This window comes from Peromyscus californicus, unplaced genomic scaffold (assembly GCF_007827085.1).
Source record: "Peromyscus californicus insignis strain IS unplaced genomic scaffold, ASM782708v3 Scaffold_11__1_contigs__length_118956290, whole genome shotgun sequence".
Taxonomy (NCBI): domain Eukaryota; kingdom Metazoa; phylum Chordata; class Mammalia; order Rodentia; family Cricetidae; genus Peromyscus; species Peromyscus californicus.
The window spans coordinates 32,689,941-32,708,805 of record NW_026294402.1 but is presented as its reverse complement, the minus strand read 5'-3'; the positions used below and the strand labels follow the sequence as shown (position 1 = coordinate 32,708,805).

The 18,865-nt window shown below is 40.8% G+C and overlaps 1 protein-coding gene across 1 annotated transcript; it reads right to left on the bottom strand.

Moving 5' to 3' along the window:
• Nucleotides 1-13,986: 13,986 nt before the first annotated feature.
• Nucleotides 13,987-14,936, bottom strand: LOC128103383 (olfactory receptor 145-like). The gene has a single exon (XM_052727701.1). It carries the CDS (start codon nt 14,917-14,919, stop codon nt 13,987-13,989), a length of 933 nt encoding a protein of 310 aa, XP_052583661.1. The 5' UTR covers nt 14,920-14,936.
• Nucleotides 14,937-18,865: the final 3,929 nt, after the last annotated feature.

Here is an 18,865-nt window from a genome sequence, read left to right as displayed (position 1 = left end):
ATGGTGGTCAGGTCGATTCCCCACGGTGGTGATGGGGAAATCTCAAAACAGTAAGAGTGGGATCCGGAGTCCCAGCTGGTCAGTGAAGGCCAGAGGAGGGGCCTTTCATGGAGGAGGAGTTCTTAGCAATCCTGCCCCAGAAGGTTCAGTGAGAGAAATGAGGAGTCATAGAGAAAAAGATTCTCATTCCCTCATTCTTGAAAACAGCAACCAAGCAGAGATTTTAGAGTTTCAACAACATGGCCTTTCCCTATCCTTGTCCTTCTGTTTCCATGGTTCCCATGGTGCTTTTATTCTGGGAACTGGCTCAGTGAAATTCATCTTGAAGAGTGAATGTTGATACAACTCAGAGGGTCCAAATGATCTAGACAGAGTAGCAATTGAGACAGGATAGACAATTTAGGCACACCAGCTTCTACTGTCGCCCTCTCTTAGGTACTCCCCTCCCTCTGCAGCCAAGATGAAACTGGTTAAAACTTGAGGCCCTTCTCTAGAGTGATTCTGCAAAGATGGAAGCCATTTGACACTGTCCAGACCTTCCATCCATACTGGGGACTGTAGCAAGCATAGCACGAAGATGAAGTTGTGCAGCCCAAAGTCTTGTCCTCTATCATCATTATTAGATGATAACAATAATTGTGTAAATGTGTGAAGCCACTCATTGAAAGCTAAGATAAAAGAAAGGAAATGTTTACGGAATATGTCCAATGCTGTGTGGCATTACAACTCCGCCCATTTTACAGGTGAGGACCCTGAGCCTAAGCAACTTGTACCAAGTCTCCATGCTAGTGAGTTGGAGAAGCAGTGAACTCTGATCTTCGCGCTCCTTTTCTTCAAACTCTAACTAGTCTCCACAAGACACTGTGGGTCAGGCAGGCACTTACCCTTTCCGTTTGTAGCCACATGGCTTCTCTCTACAGCTTCTGGTCACAAATAGCTCTGGGAGAAAAAGAAGGTAGAGGTCCTACCCATCTGCTTCTGCTTCCTTGCTTTTAGGATAAAAACCTCTAGTGTTTCTTGGTTCCCTAGCTAGACTGCAGAACATGTCCTCTGATTCTGCCTTTGCCCTGGGGCTCCTGTACAATCTCTGCACAGAAGGACAGCATAATGTCCTGGCACTGTGAGTCACAGGGGTCTAAAGACTGATTCTGGATTAGAGATCTCAGTGAGTTCGTTACAGAGGACTCACATATCCATTGTCAGCAGTCTGCCCTCTACCACACATACACACATATAAACACACCTTTAATAATGTATCATGCGGCTCTTAATAATCTGTTTGCTCACTGAAGTTGCATCTTTATATGCACAATGAAAAACAAAATATTATGGGAAAATACATTTTTGCTATCCTGTACTGACGCACTTACTACATACAAAACACCACATCTGGCCCAGGAATGTCATGTGGAGACAAAGGATCCAACGGCAATGTACAAATAATTCTGTCCTACTTACTGTTCACAACTTCATAAGGAAGATCTGTTATTGCCTGCTTTAAAAGAATAGAGCACCCAGATAATCCATTACAGGATCTTGAGCCAACCCCACGGAGCTCCTTAAACTCGAGGTACATTACTAACAGCATCCAACTCTGTCTCCCGCCAGAGGGTTGTCTTCACTGAGCCTCACACAGTATCAAAACCATTTTTAAAGAAGTGATTTTATAAATATAAATATAGGGCCTAGTGAAGTTTTCTGTGGAAACTTGGCTTCATTCCTGCTGTTTAGGGTGTATATGTATTTAAGGATGGCTGATGGCACAGCCATGAAACAAATCTCTGAATTTAGGGAAATTTGAGCTACCACGTTAAGGATGGTTTTGCTCCAAAATAATGACAAAAGAAAATGGTCTTGGGGAAGTTGGAAAACCTTTATAAGAGCAGAAGTCCATCTTCTTCTAGATAAGCACACCTAAAGTCACCGCACACAGGCCTGGGCAGACTTGGAGGTCATATGTATACATCAATGAGACCCTGCTCACCCTCGGCTCAACAGTGACAATGACAAGGTTTCATCAATCACACATGGAATTGCCCACATCCCAGAGTGAGTCTGAAGGATTCCAATCCCATTCCAAAAAAGAAAGGGAAAGGCAATTCATTAAAACAAAATTAAAATAAGCCCATAAGGCAGACTTCTCAGATCCAAGTGCAAAGAAGACGTTGGAGGTTCTCTGGAAGCTCTGAGGGGATTTTGTCTGTTGCTTCAGAGACAGTTGCCATGACAACTTCATTTCCAAATGAATCTTAGACAGGCTTTTCTAAAACCATGTTACTTAATGACTTGCTCCAGTGCAAGCAGCAAGCGAAAAACAACTGTGTTGATATTTTCTCCCTTTTTCAATATCTCCAGCTTCCAAAGCTTGAGGGTCAGAAAACTGACTTTCTTCTTTTATTTATTTCTAGTTTAAACTACATATTATTTCAACATTGTAGAATATAAGATGTTTTGCCTACAATAGTTTTTTGCATATATGCTCATGTGTATCAGGTCTTAGGCTTCGGGGGGACTGTGGATTTCAAGTACAGTCCAGAGCCAACCACCAAACAGTATAAGGTTCCACTTTGCATCAGAAGAGGCATGAGCTACATACAGACTTCACTCCTACATTCTAGTGTCTTTAGAACAGGAAGCTGCTCTGCACCTACCAAAGAAGAAATATAAACATCAACCCAGCCACAACCCTTTGCTCTACAAGGATGTTCTGCCTACGGGGTATGCTAGGGCAATGGTGGCACAAAGCTTATGGGTGTAACCAACCAATATCTGACTTGACTTAAGGTCCACTCCATGAGATGTAACCCATACCCAACACTGCTTGGGTGACCAAGAATCTGAGATTACATAGCCCAGGGACCTAGGGGAAAAACAAATGTTACTGTTCAAAAATGAAAAAAGGTAGCAATAAAATGACTCCCAATAGCATTCTGCTGTACTCATAGATCAATATCTTGATCAGCCATCACCAAAGAAACTTCATCCTACAGCAGATGGGAATAAATACAGAAACCCGCAGCTAGACATTTTGTAGAGAGTGAGAGACCTTGGAACACTCAGCCCTAAGTGGGATGTTTCCATAAAATCCCTCCACTCAGAGCTCAGGGAACCCTGTCAAAGAGGAAGCAGAAAGAGTGTAAGAGCCAGAGGAAACAGAGAACACCAAAAAAACACCTCTAAGTCGACAGGATGGGTGCACATATGAATTCACAGAGACTGAAGCAGCCTTCTCAGGACCTGCACAGCTCTTCACCAGATGGGATCCTAGATCTGAAAGGAGGAATGAACACACACCCCATCCCCAATCTAGAAGCTGTCTCCAACTGATAACCACTTGCAAATGAAAATTTAGTCTTCTCCAAGGGAATCTCACCAGAGAAACAAACCACTCTAAGGGTGGGCTGCATGTCCAGCAGTAGAGGACCAACAGAAAATGAACTCAACAGTATCTTTGGAGGTGCCTTGTCTTACAATGTCATCTCAGGACTTTTCCTTTTCTTAATCTATATTATTTTTCATCTTTTATTTTCATTTATGTATACATTTTATCTCTTTTTATCCTACAGATCGTTTACGTATATATTATGGTTTACAGTTCAGTGTGTTTTTATGGGATTCCTGAGTGGGTCTCTGCATCTATATCTGTTTCTAGTGCCTTCTCTTGGGCTCTTTTCCTTGTTTATTTGTTTTTATCCTATTCCAATATGTTAGTTTTTGTTTATATTACATTATGTCATATCATATTATTATCCCATAGAAGCCTATTTTCTAATGAGAGAAGAAAAGGTGATGGGTCCTGATGGGAGGGAAGGGGAGGAGGAGCTGGGAGTAGGGGGAGGAAAAAACATAATCAGGATATATTATGTGAAGGGAAAAAAATCTATTTTCATAAAAAAAAAAGAGGAAGAAACAGCACAAGGCTGGCCAGAGAGAAGAGATAGCATCAAATGGGGCTTCACTGTCATAGCCATACCTCAGATAGCTTCTGGGAAAATAAGTAGAATTAATCTGTTCACACTTAAAGTGAGACTTCCGACTCAAGTACTCTAATCTAGACATTCCCTCACAGACATGCCAGAGGCCTACAGGCATCCCAGGTGATTCTAGATTCTTCCACATATACAGTACTAACCACCCCATAGAGGAAGCAAAATTAGATTTTTGACTACAGAGTGAAGCCCTATCTCAGAAAATAAAAATAATAAAAGAATAAGCAAGATGTTGTGTGAATATATGTTTTCTCTAGGGTAACTACCCAGATGTGGAATTTCTGGGTCATAGAGCAAAGTGTTAATTCTATAAAAAGTTGGCCGAATTTTTTTTCAAAAAGATACAAAGAGGGAAAAGAAAAGTGAAGTATACTTTCACAGTTAGACCTCCATAAAATAAGCAGAAGCCGGGCGGTGGTGGCGCACGCCTTTAATCCCAGCACTTGGGAGGCAGAGGCAGGCGGATCTCTGTGATTTCGAGGCCAGCCTGGTCTACAAAGCGAGTTCCAAGAAAGGCGCAAAGCTACACAGAGAAACCCTGTCTTGAAAAACCAAATAAATAAATAAATAAATAAATAAATAAATAAATAAATAAAAATAATAAAATAAAATAAAACAAAATAAGCAGAGAAGACAGAAGCAGCTTCAGTGAGTGGGAGGGCCTTTGGAGATAGATTTGTACACTCTTACACCATTAACAGGGTATTAATCCTTGTAGCCTTTCATCACGTTTTCAGATATATACTGTATTTCTTGAAGCTGCAGATTCCTAAGGGGTGTTCTCTTGTGTACATGATTCATTAACAGGGTAGTTAATTCTTCTAGCTCTTCATCACGTTTTCAGATATATACCATATTTTTTGAAGTTGTAGATTTCTAAGGGGTGTTTTCTTGTGTGCGTGATTGACAGGTCCATTTAGATTAATTCCTGGGAAGAGACAAAAGCATGTCTTTGAAATTACGCAACCTTTGGGGTATTTAGAACGGCATAACTCCACCAAGGGACTGAGGTAGACTTCAAACCCCATTCTTGGGACCAAATATAACATAACAGTATATAGGAAAGAATTAAAGAAAAAATGTTTAAATAATAATTAGTCTGTAAAATCCCATGCTTTATCAGGAAAAGACAGCCTTTCCATAATGGGCTTCAACAACCCTGCTGCCTCCACTTCCCCATTCTCACGCAGTGTTTTAGATCTAAGTGGGGGAGGAAGTAGTTGATGCTTCCTCCCTCCCTCACACGATATCTCAGATTCTAAGGAGTGAAACTGTGGTATTTTCCCATCCTTAAAAACAAGTTACCAGGGAAACAGGAGATAGAATCAAAAGTTAATTCGAGGGAGAGAGTCCATCCCCAATAACCCCCAAACCTGCAAAAGCATGAAGAAGCACCTAACAATTTGTTTTATGATTTTAATAATACCTCCATGTGGAAGGCTCTCACATTTGTGGATTTAGTTCAAGGACTTTCACTTACACTCTTCCATAAGTAGTCAAATTTTTTCTGAAAATTTCTAAAACATTCATCTTATAGTCATCCCAGAACCTGGGTACAAAGATGAACACAACTTTCCCCCTTAAATCAGAGTTCTCAATAGCCACTCCCTTTATTATTGAGCTATAACCAATGTGAGTTATCATATTTATCATCCCAGGAATATTGTTATTAGCCTCTTCTGAATTCTAATTAAGTATTCAGAATATGAACTTTGAAATCTTATTACTCAACACAAATCTGGCTTTCCTACTCACCAACTGTGTGAACTTGGGAAATATGTTTTACCTTCTATGAGTTCCCAGTTTTTAATGTTAAAATGGGAGGAAATAACCAAAAAGCAAAGGACACTTTAATAAATAAATAAGGCAGAATCAACCATAAGCTGCTCCGTGCTTCCAGGTGTGAGCTCAGTGGAGGACAGCCACAGCAGCTCCCACCTCAGGTAGGGTACCATTAAGGTGAGTGAGTTGAGTACAGGTTGGAGAAATGAGAGAAGAGAGAGAGAGAGAGAGAGAGAGAGAGAGAGAATTGTTTCATGTGCTGGGAGAGAAGAAGATCTGAAGAGGTGAGGGTAGTGAGGAATGGACTGACATGGATGACCTTCTTGACCTCTGGGACCATTCCCAGGCCTGGGCTGCTGCCAAGGACCCTGTCTTGGTCCATGGCCCTGATGCAGTAGTGGAAGTCTATGTTGAGCTGACCCTGCTGGCAGCAGGCCAGGTGAGCCAGTCCTGTGAACATGAGAGGAGAGCTGCCCTTTCTCCCTCCCTCATGTGCCATGTGGTGGCATGGGTGAAGGAAACATGCCCCTTCACCTCTACACTGTTTACTGCACCTCGTTCCTATGGCTCAACTCTGACACTGCGATGACTTGACTCTGTCACAGAAGCAGCAGTACCTCCAAGCAGGGTCAGTTGTCTTGCATCTCTATCATCTCCCCTTTTCTGCCTCCCAGGCCTCTTTGACACCTCTTGAACTCTGCTGTGGCATTTTTAACCTTTCATGGCTGTCTTATAACTTACATACATACACATGTGTGTATATATATATATATGTGTGTGTGTGTGTGTGTATTTGTGTTTATAGATGTATATGTATATATATGTGATAAATTTATTGTGTGAAGTATACGATGTGATCTGAGAGTTAATATTTGTCATTGAAATTGGAATAAAAGGCTGGGGAGATGCCTCAGTGGATCAAGGGTTGCTATGCCAACACGAGGACTGCATGGTTACCTTTAATTGTCAACTTGACACAACCTGAGAAAAGAGTATACTATGAAGGACTGTCTACATTGTGTTGTCCTGTGGGCATGTCTGTGGGATAGTGTCTTAACTAAGTCAAATGATGTGGGAAAGACCCAGACCACTGTGGGTGGCACCATTCCCTGAGCAAGGAGTCCTGTTAAGAGTGGAGAAATGAAACTGAACTCCTGCAAGGGAGCAAGTGAGCATTCAGTTCTCTCTGCTCTTGATTCCACACAATAAAGAACTATAACCTCGAATTATAAGTTAAAATAAACCCTTTCTCCCCTAAGTTGCTTTTTTTCCTTTTATGGTAATTATGCAGTATTAGGTGTAATTGTGACATTTCCTTTTCATTATTTTTCTTTTACTTTTTTGGAATTATAATTATATCATTTCTCCCTTCCCTTTCCTCCCTACAAGCCGCCCCATATACACCTACTTGCTCTTTTTCAAATTCATTTTAAATGCATGCTTCTTTTTCATAGTTGTTGTTGCTTTTTGTCGGGGTAATTTATCACTGTTGTAGAAATGAAACCAGAGCAAGGACCTGAGGTCCTTAGCATGCAGATAAAATGGCATGGTGGAGAATGTCCCCAGCTCCAGTGCTGTGGGGACAGAACCAAGCGGATCCCCACAGCTTGCTGGCCAGCCAGTCTCGTCCAAGTATGAGTTCCAGATTCAGTGAAAACCCAGTCTCAAAAAATTAAGGTAGAGAGCGATAGAGGAAGACATGGGCATCAGCCTCTGGCCTGCACATGTGAGGGCTAAGGAAAGGAGATCACATAGTCACACCTGAATAGAGGCAATCCAAGTGATAAACAACTTCAAGGAAGAGCATTCGAGACAGAAGAGTGCCCAGAGTAATCAACAGCCTAGGGCCGCATCTTTCAAAACTGTCAACAAATATATAGCAAATAAAGAAACCAACCAGAAGAAACATTTTAAAGCAAGTCCAGCAACTGACAGCAAAAACTTGAAGCAAATAAATCTGAAATTAAACCCAAACTATATTCCACATTTAAGTGAATGAACCTGTCAGTTCACCAAATCGAGACATGGCCCTCTCATTTAAAAGGGATCATAATTGGCGGCTGTTTGTGTACATTTAATTATCCCCCAGTGAACGTTCACTTAGCAGTTATTAGCTGTATTGATAAAATGTTAGGGACAAGATGGTGAGAATTTCAAGAGCAAGGGGTAAACTCTGTTACTAACAACTTAAGTGGCAAACTGAAAATAACCTTGAGCTAAGTCATTCTCTTGCGCTTATCTTCCCATACAGTTTTCACTTCACTCAGTTTAATTCAGTTTTATGCTGAATATGTCAGGATTTTATTTCTTAAGTCCCAATTAGATCAAAACTTCCTTCACAGTGAGTTCTAAGTCCTGTGGCTTTGTTGTGCATTAACACTTCCATCGATAACCATGGGCACATTCTACACCTCAAAAACTCACTACATGTAATGGAATTACACATAAATGTTATGCAATAAATATCTATATCACAAACCTATAAGTCTTGGGATCCCTTTTTACTGTGTGAAATAATTCATCGGAGTTTTTATAAGTAACCCTCTTATTCTCCCTTTAATTAAAAAATGAATAAAAAGCAATATGGGCTACACAGAGGTAGATTGACTGAAATTGAGTTAAGACGCCTTGACATCCTAAAATCCAGACAGTTTCTGCCTGTCAAAGTCAAGGTGTTTGTGAAAGAAACCTTTCCCTTTCTCGTCAGTGTTCAGTCAACAAAGAGGCAGAAATTGCTCCAAAGGAGATAGAGAGCTGCCAAGCACAAAGCTTTCAAAGCTGAGTTGTTTTTTAAAGGATGTGGGTTTGAGAAGAGTGTTAGTTAGTAAAACAGAGTTGTACTAATTAATACGAAAATACTGTAAAATCTATTTTTAATTAAGAAGTGTAAAAGACAGAAAAGGCATTATCACCAAGCTACAAAGTGTCATATGGATAGGTTTGCTCAGGACAATCCCAAAACCACAAATGTAATTTCCTGAAAGGACAATGTATAGTCTGATGAGTAGAAGCGGGGAAATTATTCTAGGCATAACAAAGATATTTTAATTGATTAATAAATTAAATTAGCCATTTTATATGTACAAAGAAACTACACAATTAAAGGAAAGCAATGGAGCAAAACTCTCTGATTGGGTACACACTCCCGTGTAATCCTGTCTATGGGTCACATGAGATTGTCGACTGGAAAAAAGACTCACACACTCTGTTGCGCTCCAATATTTTGCAACCTTGGGGGATTCTATTCTGGCTCCTGTCTTAGTTTCTTTCCTGTTCCTGTGATAAATTCTTCTGAAAAAAAATTTGTAAAGAAGGAAGGTTTGATTTTAGTTCACACTTAGAGGACTAGCCCATCATGGTGGGGAAGGGAGTCCAAGGCGGAAGGAGTGAAGCATCTAGGACACTGCACCCACAGTCCCACAGTCGGGAAGCGTGAAACAGTGTGGCACTCAGCTAACTTTCCGCATTTCTAACAGTCTGGATCCTCACCGAGAAAATGGGTCTTCTCACTTCACAATAGTCTCTCAGACATTCTCAGGGGAACATTAGTCTAGATGATGCCTCACAAAAGCATCCAGAGGTGGGTCTCCTAGGTAGATCTGGGTATTTCAAGATGATAATTAACAGTAACCATCAAAGTTCCTCAGGAATAGATGGGGGTTTCCAAACCCCTCCCCCAACCATGATGGGATGCTGACAGGCCAGACCTTGTGCACATCTTATGCAAATAACCACAGCTGCTGTGGTTTCATGACTGTGGCAACCATGTCATGTCCACGAGACAGGGTTTGACAGCACTCCTCCCCATCTTCCAGCTCTTACCTTCTTTCTCTCCTCCCTCTTCAGTGTTCCCTGAGCTTAGGAGGAAGAACTATAATGTTCTGCATAGGGTAGGACATTCAACAACTATTTACTCTCAGCACTTCAACCCATTGTAATTTTCTTCTAGAACAAGTGGCTTTGCCTGGGGGACTTGGTTTAATCCAGGTGACTGACAGATCCATTTGGGTTGACTCTTAGATGAGTGGGAAATGGTATGTCTTTATACATTATCAGAAAGCATCCTAGTAGATAGTAGGATTGTAAAGCTTATGGCTCCTGGAACTAGCTTTAGGGAGTTATCTGTTCAAGATGTTACATCTCCTCCCAAGGCCAGAAATACAACTCAAGTTTCATTCTTCAGACTGGTTATGTTGAGTTTCAGGAATTTATTTTTTATATTTCTTGTCCTTGTACTCATAGTTGTATATGGATGCTTAAATATGCCATATTGAGATATAATTGAAATTTAAGAAGATGAACACAATTTATGTGACCAGTTCAGCAATTTTAACAAAGTATTTATCCATGCAATTAATATGTGTTATTTCCTTTTCCTAAAAAGTTCTGTACTGGGGGCTAGAGAGATGGCTCAGAGGTTAACAGCACTGGGCACTCTTCTGGAGGACCCGGGTTCAATTCCCAGCACCACATGGCAGCCCACAGCTGTCTGTGAACTCCAGTTCCAGGGGACCTGACACCTTCACACAAACATGCATGCAAGCAAAACACCAATGCATGTAAAAAAAAATAAAAAGAAATCATAAAAAATTACTTTTAAATGTTCTGTACTACAATGAGTTGCCCCTTGTCCTGTCAAATGGCACTATTTCAGGGGAGACATGAGCAAATGTCTGCTCATTCCAGATGAAGGAACCAATGGCAGTACAAAATTGAATACTAGCCAATCAATGAGTTTATTGGGGTTACTTACAGAAGTATGGGTGGGTGTGGGATTACAGGAGCAGAAATGGCTCATTTACAGCTCCATCACCAAAACCCACCCCCAGCATGGGTGATGCCTCACGAAAGCTGGGAATCTGGGGCTCACAGCACAGTTCTCATGTATCTTGACAGCCTGGAGAGTGTCTCTTCCAGGCAGCACATTTGGTGTGAGCCTCTTCCAAGCAGCTCAGCTGGTCACTGCTTCTTCCTGGTTTCCTCATCTCACTCTGGCTCTTCCAGGCAGCTCATCTGTGTTGGGCCTATTCTAGGCAGCTCAGCTTGTCTGAGACTGTCTCTCCAGGATGTTCACTGCTTATAAACATGTGAGGAGGGAGAGGTCTAGAAAATTAGGTCAATTTCAGGAACTTACTGAAGCAATTGAGTTTTTCACTTCCTGAACTTAAAGAGCTTCCTTGCAGGATGGAGTGTTTCATCTTCCCTTAGAACATCTTCTGTCTTGAGGAGCTTCTCTCCAAAGTGGAAGGTTTTTATGGGAGATGGAGTTGCTAAACCACACCCCACATTTCAGTCCTAAGCAACTACTGACTGACTAGACTAGTTTTTCCTATTTTTAAAATTATAAAATATGTTAGCTACTTTAATATGAAGTTCCTTTCTCTCAGCATGAAGTTTGAGGTTTGTTCGTGTTGAGATTCTATTCTGTGTGTATCTGTCCCTTGTCATTGCTAAATAGTATTCACTCACATGAATATATTAAAATTTGTATGTTCATTCACCACTTTGGGAAAATTTGGATTTCTTCCAATTGAAGACTAAGATAAACAAAGCTGCTATAAATGTCCATACACAAGTTTTTATGGATATATGCTTCCAACTGTGTTTTAGTAAATACTTAGAAGTGGATTTTCTGTGTCAAGTAGAACATCTAATTTTAACTTTACAAAAATCATTTGCAGTGTTTTCTAAAGTAGTTCTGCCATCTTACTCTTTAAGCAGCCATAAATGACGACCTCATATGCTGATCAGTACTCAGTGTTGTCAGTGTCGTTAATTTATCCAATAAGTAATTTATTTATTCTATTGGATGTCTAAAAGCATAGTGATTTTATCTGCACTTCCTTTATCATTCATAATATCAAGCACCATTCACATTCACATCCTTTACCTGGTTACACGTTGTTTATTGGGTGATTATGGTTTCTAAATAATGAGTCTGGACATGAGTACAGACACAGCAGGCATCACCATCATTTTCTTTCCCTATTTCTTCACTTGCCTTTATTTTTTTGTCCAAAACCCAAACTACACAAATATCTATAAGCACCTACATCTGCTGCTTTAGATTCTAACTCAGCAAACCCACAACCTCTACCAACAGAATGTGGACCATATGCAAATTAAGGCTTCTGCCTTTCCTGGCTATGGAGCTAGCTAGCTTACCACACTTCCCAGGGATGGTTCATCAGTGTCCCGCCACCTCTTCCTGTGAACACAGCAAGGAGAGAACTATCATTTCTCCCTCCTGACTCTTGAAGATGAATGAAAACGGGAGGGAAGAGCCTCTTCCTCAAGACTCACTTCCACCCTGCAATACCATTCCACGGCACTTGACAGAAATCCAGGTGTCAGCTTCCAAGGGTATTAGCAATATTCAGGAGTGCACTTCGTTTTCTAAGTACAGGCATCTAACGACAAGAATAGGAGAGACAGGTAGGAAGGCTGAGTCTGAACATTTGGCTAACCTGGGGCAAACAAGCAAATGCTGCCCCATCAGTGTGGTGTGCTCCAATGAGAAAACAGGAACAGAGGACTGCCAAAGAAACAAGGAGTTGACATAAACAGCTAAGTAAGAGACGTCCAGACTCCCCGACGCCTCTGTTCTAGCTCCAGGAGGCCTCAAAGCCATTTTCCTGTCTCGACTTCTGTTTCCCCAACATTTGTGCTAAGTTAGTCTGCTTTGGTCAACTCCTGTAAGAACTCCTTGGTCACTGCAGTCAGGATGAGTCTGGAGTGGAAACATAGCAGCTCAAACGTTGCTTGTTACAAGAAATGAAGTTCGTCTCATCGGGCAACCAGGCGGGCAGCAAGCCCGTCAGAGCCACGCATCGGTAAAACCCTTGTCTCTGTATGCTGAGTGAAGCTATCGCAAGAACGGGATTGGGCCAAGCAGGCCAGACCTGTCCAAGAGTCTGTTTTACCTGGTTTCTGATATTTAAATGATATTTTCCGCATCTTTTTTTCCCCTGTTACCCAACATGAGGAAATAGTTCAAGAAAGCCTAAGACAGGGGAAATTGTTTCTGTTTATTAGAGTAAAATAACCAAAAGTACATTCTTTGCTGATTTTTTTTTAAATTCATATTTCTAGTCATCTAGCACTTGGGGTGCTCAGGGGAAAAGAAGTCTTCCCACCAGGATACCAAAAATACTAAATAAAAAGGTTAAAAGTAAAAGTATTCAACTACTAATAGGTTTAAAATTCAAGGCAAATAAATTGCTTCTTCTAATAAACAGATGTTTGATGATGCCTTGGTAAATAAATGCATCCCTCAAAGTATTCACTGCCTCCTTAAACCACCCAGAAACTTGTTTGGTTATCCCAAGTCACACATTTCTCCATCAAGGCTCAACTATTTAAATTCACCCTCCACCAAAAAAATTCTAAATTCTAAATTTTCTTAAAATAACACATAATTTTACATTCATCGTCTTTATAAACACTAAGCCCCTGGAAGTCCTAATGCAGAGATTCATGGTACAGAGTTCCACACATGGCCTCAGTCCTACCTCAGAACCACATAACACAGTAATATTTTTCCCTTTTCACTTGGCCAAGACTGACTTAAGGAAGTTTTCTTCTCTTGTCTTCTTTAACAACAATAACAGAATTGGAATATGTTTTTGAAGAGTTATGTTATTTTTGAATAGAATCAGATTCTAATGAGTTGCCAAAGCTGTAAAAGGGAAATCAGAAAAAATGATAATAAAAAAAAAGCAAATGGAATCCAACCAACTAGATGTGAATGCATTCATGGAACCAGATAGTTTTGACCCCCTGAGTAACAATATATTTCTGAGTCCCAAATGGGTAGTATCTGAGACTAAATTAAACTGCTTCTGAGACCTTTTCAGCAATAAGTGGTCTAGAGAAATATAAAATATATATAAAATCAAGAAATTTGGAAAGAGTTTAGAGAGAGCAAAGGTCAAAAAGAATAGAGCTATGTTAAACTCTTGTTCAAAAGTTAAAATTTGAAAATCTGTTTCTGGGATAGATGCAGCTCACTAGTAAGGCAATTGTCCAGTATCCATAAAGACGTAAGTTCATTCCCTAATGTCACAAACTTCTTGTGGAAGAAGAGAAAATTTAGTAAAACCTTGAACCCCTGATGGCAATATTGCGTCTTCTCATCTTCTTATCTAAGCACCTTCTTTCCATAGGAATACTGCTCATTGACCATTCATACCACTGCAGCTCATTACACTGCTCCTCAAGAAAATATTCTCTTGCCCAAGGTTTTCCTCAAAGCAACTTTGACATCCTTATTTCTCAAGCTATAGATCAGAGGGTTCAACATGGGCACCACAATGGTATAGAACAAGGAAGATACTTTTCCTTGGTCAAGGGACAAAATAGAAGGTGGCTGGAGGTACATGAAAGCCCCAGAACCAAAGAAAAGACAAACCACAATCATGTGGGAGCTGCAGGTGCTGAAGGCCTTAGACATGCCCTCTGTGGAATGCATGCGGAGAATGCTGGAGAGGATGAGGGCATAAGAAATGAAGATGGTAACAATGGGCACACCGATATCAAAGTTCCCAAAAATAAGGACCACCAGCTCATTCACATAGGTGCTAGTACAAGAGTGTTCCAGAAGGGGAAGGATGTCACACATGTAGTGATTGACAAGGTTGTCAGCACAGAAGTTCAGTCTCACCATGGATATTGTGTGGGCCATGGCTCCAGCAAAGCCCATTAAATATACACCAAGCAAAAGGAGTAAACACACCTGGGGAGACATGGTGAGCATATACGTCAGGGGGTTGCAGATGGTAACATAACGGTCATATGCCATGGCTGACAGAATGAAGGACTCAAAGATTCCAAAGAAACAGAAGAAAAAGAGCTGAGTCATACAACCCGAGTGTGAGATGATGTTCTTCTTTGAAACAAAACTCATCAACATTTTTGGGGAGATGGTGGAGGAGTAACAGGAATCTATTAAGGAGAGATTGAAGAGAAAGAAGTACATGGGGGTGTGCAAGTGAGGGTTCAGCCCTATCAGGGAGATCAAACCCAGGTTCGCCACCATAGTGACCATGTAGAAACCTAGGAACAGGAAGAAGAGGGGCATGCGGAGTCCTGGCTGGTCTGTCAGGCCTGCAAGGATGAACTCTGTCACAGAGGAATTCTTGGAAGTCATTCTTCTCAGGGGGAAGGGCTGTGTGACAGAGAAGAGGACCAATGGAGAGAAAGAAACATCATCACCATCCTCACAAACCTAAGTCCTCTTCACGAAAATGGAATCCAAAGGAGAGGTGAGCTCCGGTAGGAAGACTTGAACTATTTAAGGTGACTAGTCAGGAATTACCAAGTGACTGAACTTCCAGAACACAGTAAAGGGTTGTAATGATCCCCCAGAATGAGAGCAGGGGTTGAAGGTCATCTTTTATTAGACTCAGAAGTCAGTCCTTTAACCATACCCTCCCATCTCTGGCCTCTACACTAGTTATTGAAACCTGGACCTCTGCTCTACAGTGAATACTAACAGGTAGAACACATCCTGGCTCTGAGTCAGCACTACACAGTAACAAGCTGAAGTACTGTTTCCCACAGTCTCTTAACTGTACATAGGTTTAATAATGATGTTCTAGGTTAGCACTCATTGAGGAGTTACTGTCAAAGGCTCTAAGAATGTGTCACCATACAGCAATCTTCACTTTACAGATGAGACACAGAGTACTCAAAGTCACAAACCCTCCAGACTTCAGGCAGAAGGGGAACTCCAGCAGTCCCACACAGAGTGCATTCTGAACCTGTGTTTCACAGCTGGTCAGGATCACACAGGCATGTACCTTCCTTTACTTGCAGCAGGGATGCTCTGCCTACTGTCTCTCCTCTGAAGTGTTCTGGGGGAGATAAAGACCCAGTGAATAGAGGACAACAGCTTGGAGCTCCAGACCTTCTCCTGTCCCAGGCCAGAGCTCAGAGTCTCAGGTTCATCTTGTAATCCTCTCTGTCCTGAAAACCTTGACTTACAGCTGTTGTTTATCCAACGACCCTCCAGCTTCCAGGAAGGAGGCAGCTCCTGCACTGTGAATAACAGAGTAAGAGTGTCATTCTGGTTTGCAGATCTCAGTGGCCTGGTTGTGAAGACAGAGGCTCCCTCAGGACCATTTCCTCAGAGTTTCGCTCCCTAAGGAAGCAGAAATGATTGTTTCTCCTGCAGAATTCCATGTTTGCCTTTTGGAAACAATTCTTTCTGACGATGAACAGTGATAACAATGGGGGAGGGGATGATCCTGTGCCCTGAAATATAACCAAATCTTCAATGTCAGAAAGTTGAAGCTTACTATAGATACAATAAAGTAGTAAGAAGTGGGCCAGGGTCCAAATATAAAAATATATCCGACAAATGCAGAGCAGTGTGACTTGGAATTAGCGGTCAGGACTTTAAAATAACCACTTGAATTACATTTTTAATTTACATAAAAGGGAAAATGAGATAACAAATAGTACATTCCAACAGAGTACAAGAAATAACAAAATACCAAACAAAAATTTCAAAACTGAAAGTTTTTATAGGAAGTTAGGAATTCAGTGAATTGAGTTAATACCAGACAAAGTATCAGTTAAATCAAGATAGAATTAATAGAAATCAACTATGCTAAACTCTATCCCATTCACAACACTAGTCACACACACACACACACACACACACACACACACACACACACACACACACACACACTTAAGAATAAACCTAAACAAGGTGGAAAAAAGACCCCTATGTGATAGCTGTTCACATGGTTGTAAACTTTACTACATCCAGAGTTAGCTAAAACCCATCAGCTGGTACAACTGTGAAGGATTTATCTTGGTTGATCATTTGAAGTGGGAAGATCTACCCTAAATCTGGATTTTCTAAAGTGAGAAGATGCCACCTTAAATCGAGGCCACACCTTCTGGTGGCAGCCTATGTAAAGGATGTGGAAGAATGAAGCACTTCCTCTTTGCCTGCTTGCCCTCACTGTCTCTGTCAAGTTCATTCCTGCACTGGCATTAAATATAACAGGGCACCAGAACTTCAGACAACCGACTCCACAATGGAAGTGCAATTCAGGCTGTAAAACCCAGCAGGTAGACAGCACCACCTGCCAGAAATGAAAACAAAGACCTAATCCATCAAAGCCCATAGTTCTAGGAAAGTATCTAAATATACTAACCTTGCTTTTTGACTTTTGTAGTTCTGCTTCTGGCTAACTGTTCTTGTTAACTGAAGTATGTCAACCCAGGACATGGTTTTCATGCTTAAAAGCTCACCCTGAAAAAGGCTCAGTGCTACACTGGGATCCTAAGCACCCAGTATAGTCTTTGGCTAGCTAATAAAGCCTTTCTATTAGATTAAATCCATGTCCAGGCAGTCTTCTCTAGTGAATACCCCATAACACAGAGTCTACTTCTTCAACATTCCAATGTGTACTGAAGACCAGCTAAGATATCCAGCCTCATGAACTGAACAGCCACTGGATTCTTGGACTGTCTGTCAATAGACAGCCATTGTTGGACTAGCTAGAAAATAGCCTATAAGTCAATCTACTCAATCCTGTATGTGTATACAGATAGACACAGATATAAATATAGATACATTCATTCAATCAATCCTCTTCCTATAGAAAACTTTGACTAATACACTCTATGATGAAAACTTTAAGACACTGAAGAAATTGGCAAAGACACTAGAAGATGGAAAGACCCTTCATGCTCATGAGCAAAATCAATCTTGTGAAAATGTCCATCCAAAAAAAAGGAATCTGCAGATTCAATCAAGATTTCAGAGCCATTCTTTAAAGATGTAAATAAAATAATCTCAGATTTTATATGGAAACACAAAAGTCTAAAATGAAATCCTGAACAAAAGGAATGCTGCTGGAGGTATCACCATCCATGATTTCAAATTCTACCACAAAGCTATAGCAATAAGAAATTAAAATGAATAAATAAAAACATGGTACTGGGACAAAATAGACACATGGATCAGTGGAACAGAGTAGAGGACCCAGATATAAATCCATGCAACTACAGCTAGAGTGAGGTCACATGAGTAAGAATGGCCCCCATAAACTCATATATTGAATGTTTAGTCATCAGGGAGTGGCACTATTTGAGAAAAATTAGGAGGTATGGTCTTGGAGTAGGTGTGGCCTTTTTGGAAGAAGTGTCTCACTGGGAATAGGCTTTGAAGTTTCAAAAGTCTATGCCTGGCCCAATTCTCTCTCTTCCTATAGCCCGAAGATCAAAATGTAGCTCTCAGCTACTCCTCCAGTGCCATGCATGCGGACATGCTCCCCACCATGATGATAATGGACTAAGCCTCTAAAACTGTAAACAAGCCCCCAGTTAAATGCTTTCCATTTTAAGGATTGCTTGGTCATGGTGTCTCTTTACAGGCATAAAACAGTGATTAAGATAACAACTTTTTTAAAAGGTGTCGAAATACATACATTGGAGAGGAGAAGGCATCTTCAACAAATGGCATAAAAACCACAATGTCAGCATGCAAAAGAATGAAACTAGATTTATATATCTCACCTTGCACAAATGTCAACTCTAGGTGGATCAAAAAGACCTCAACAGGAGATCAGATATAGGGTTAAAAGTAAGACATGCATTTCAACAAGTAGATATAGGCACAGACTTTATAAGCAAAATTCCACTAACTCAAGAAATAAATAAAACAACTAGGACTAGACATATTACACTGAGTGAGGTCATGGAAGCTCAGAGATACCACATGCTCTCCTTCATATGTGCATTGTGTGTTTAACACATAACAGCTATACAAGCCAGGAAATTTGAAAGGGATAATGTGAGGAATACCTTAAAGAAGAGAGAATAGTAGAACACAGATAAAGGGAAAATAAAGAAAGAGCCCACAGTGAGGAGAAGAGTTTCACCAGAGAGACTGGATGGTAGAGGCATTAGGGATACAAGAGTAGATGGAGGAAGATTAACCAAAACCTGCATGGAAACCCATTATCTTATAACCCAAATAAAAAAGAGAGATTTAATGACATTACCCTGCATAGCTGGATACTACTACTCTACTCTTAGAAGCAGTGGATGATTTAAAAAATTCTCAGTCCCCA

Coding starts and splice junctions, on each gene's coding strand:
- LOC128103383 (XM_052727701.1), bottom strand. CDS start 14,919: ATGACTTCCAAGAATTCCTCTGTGACAGAGTTCATCCTTGCAGGCCTG.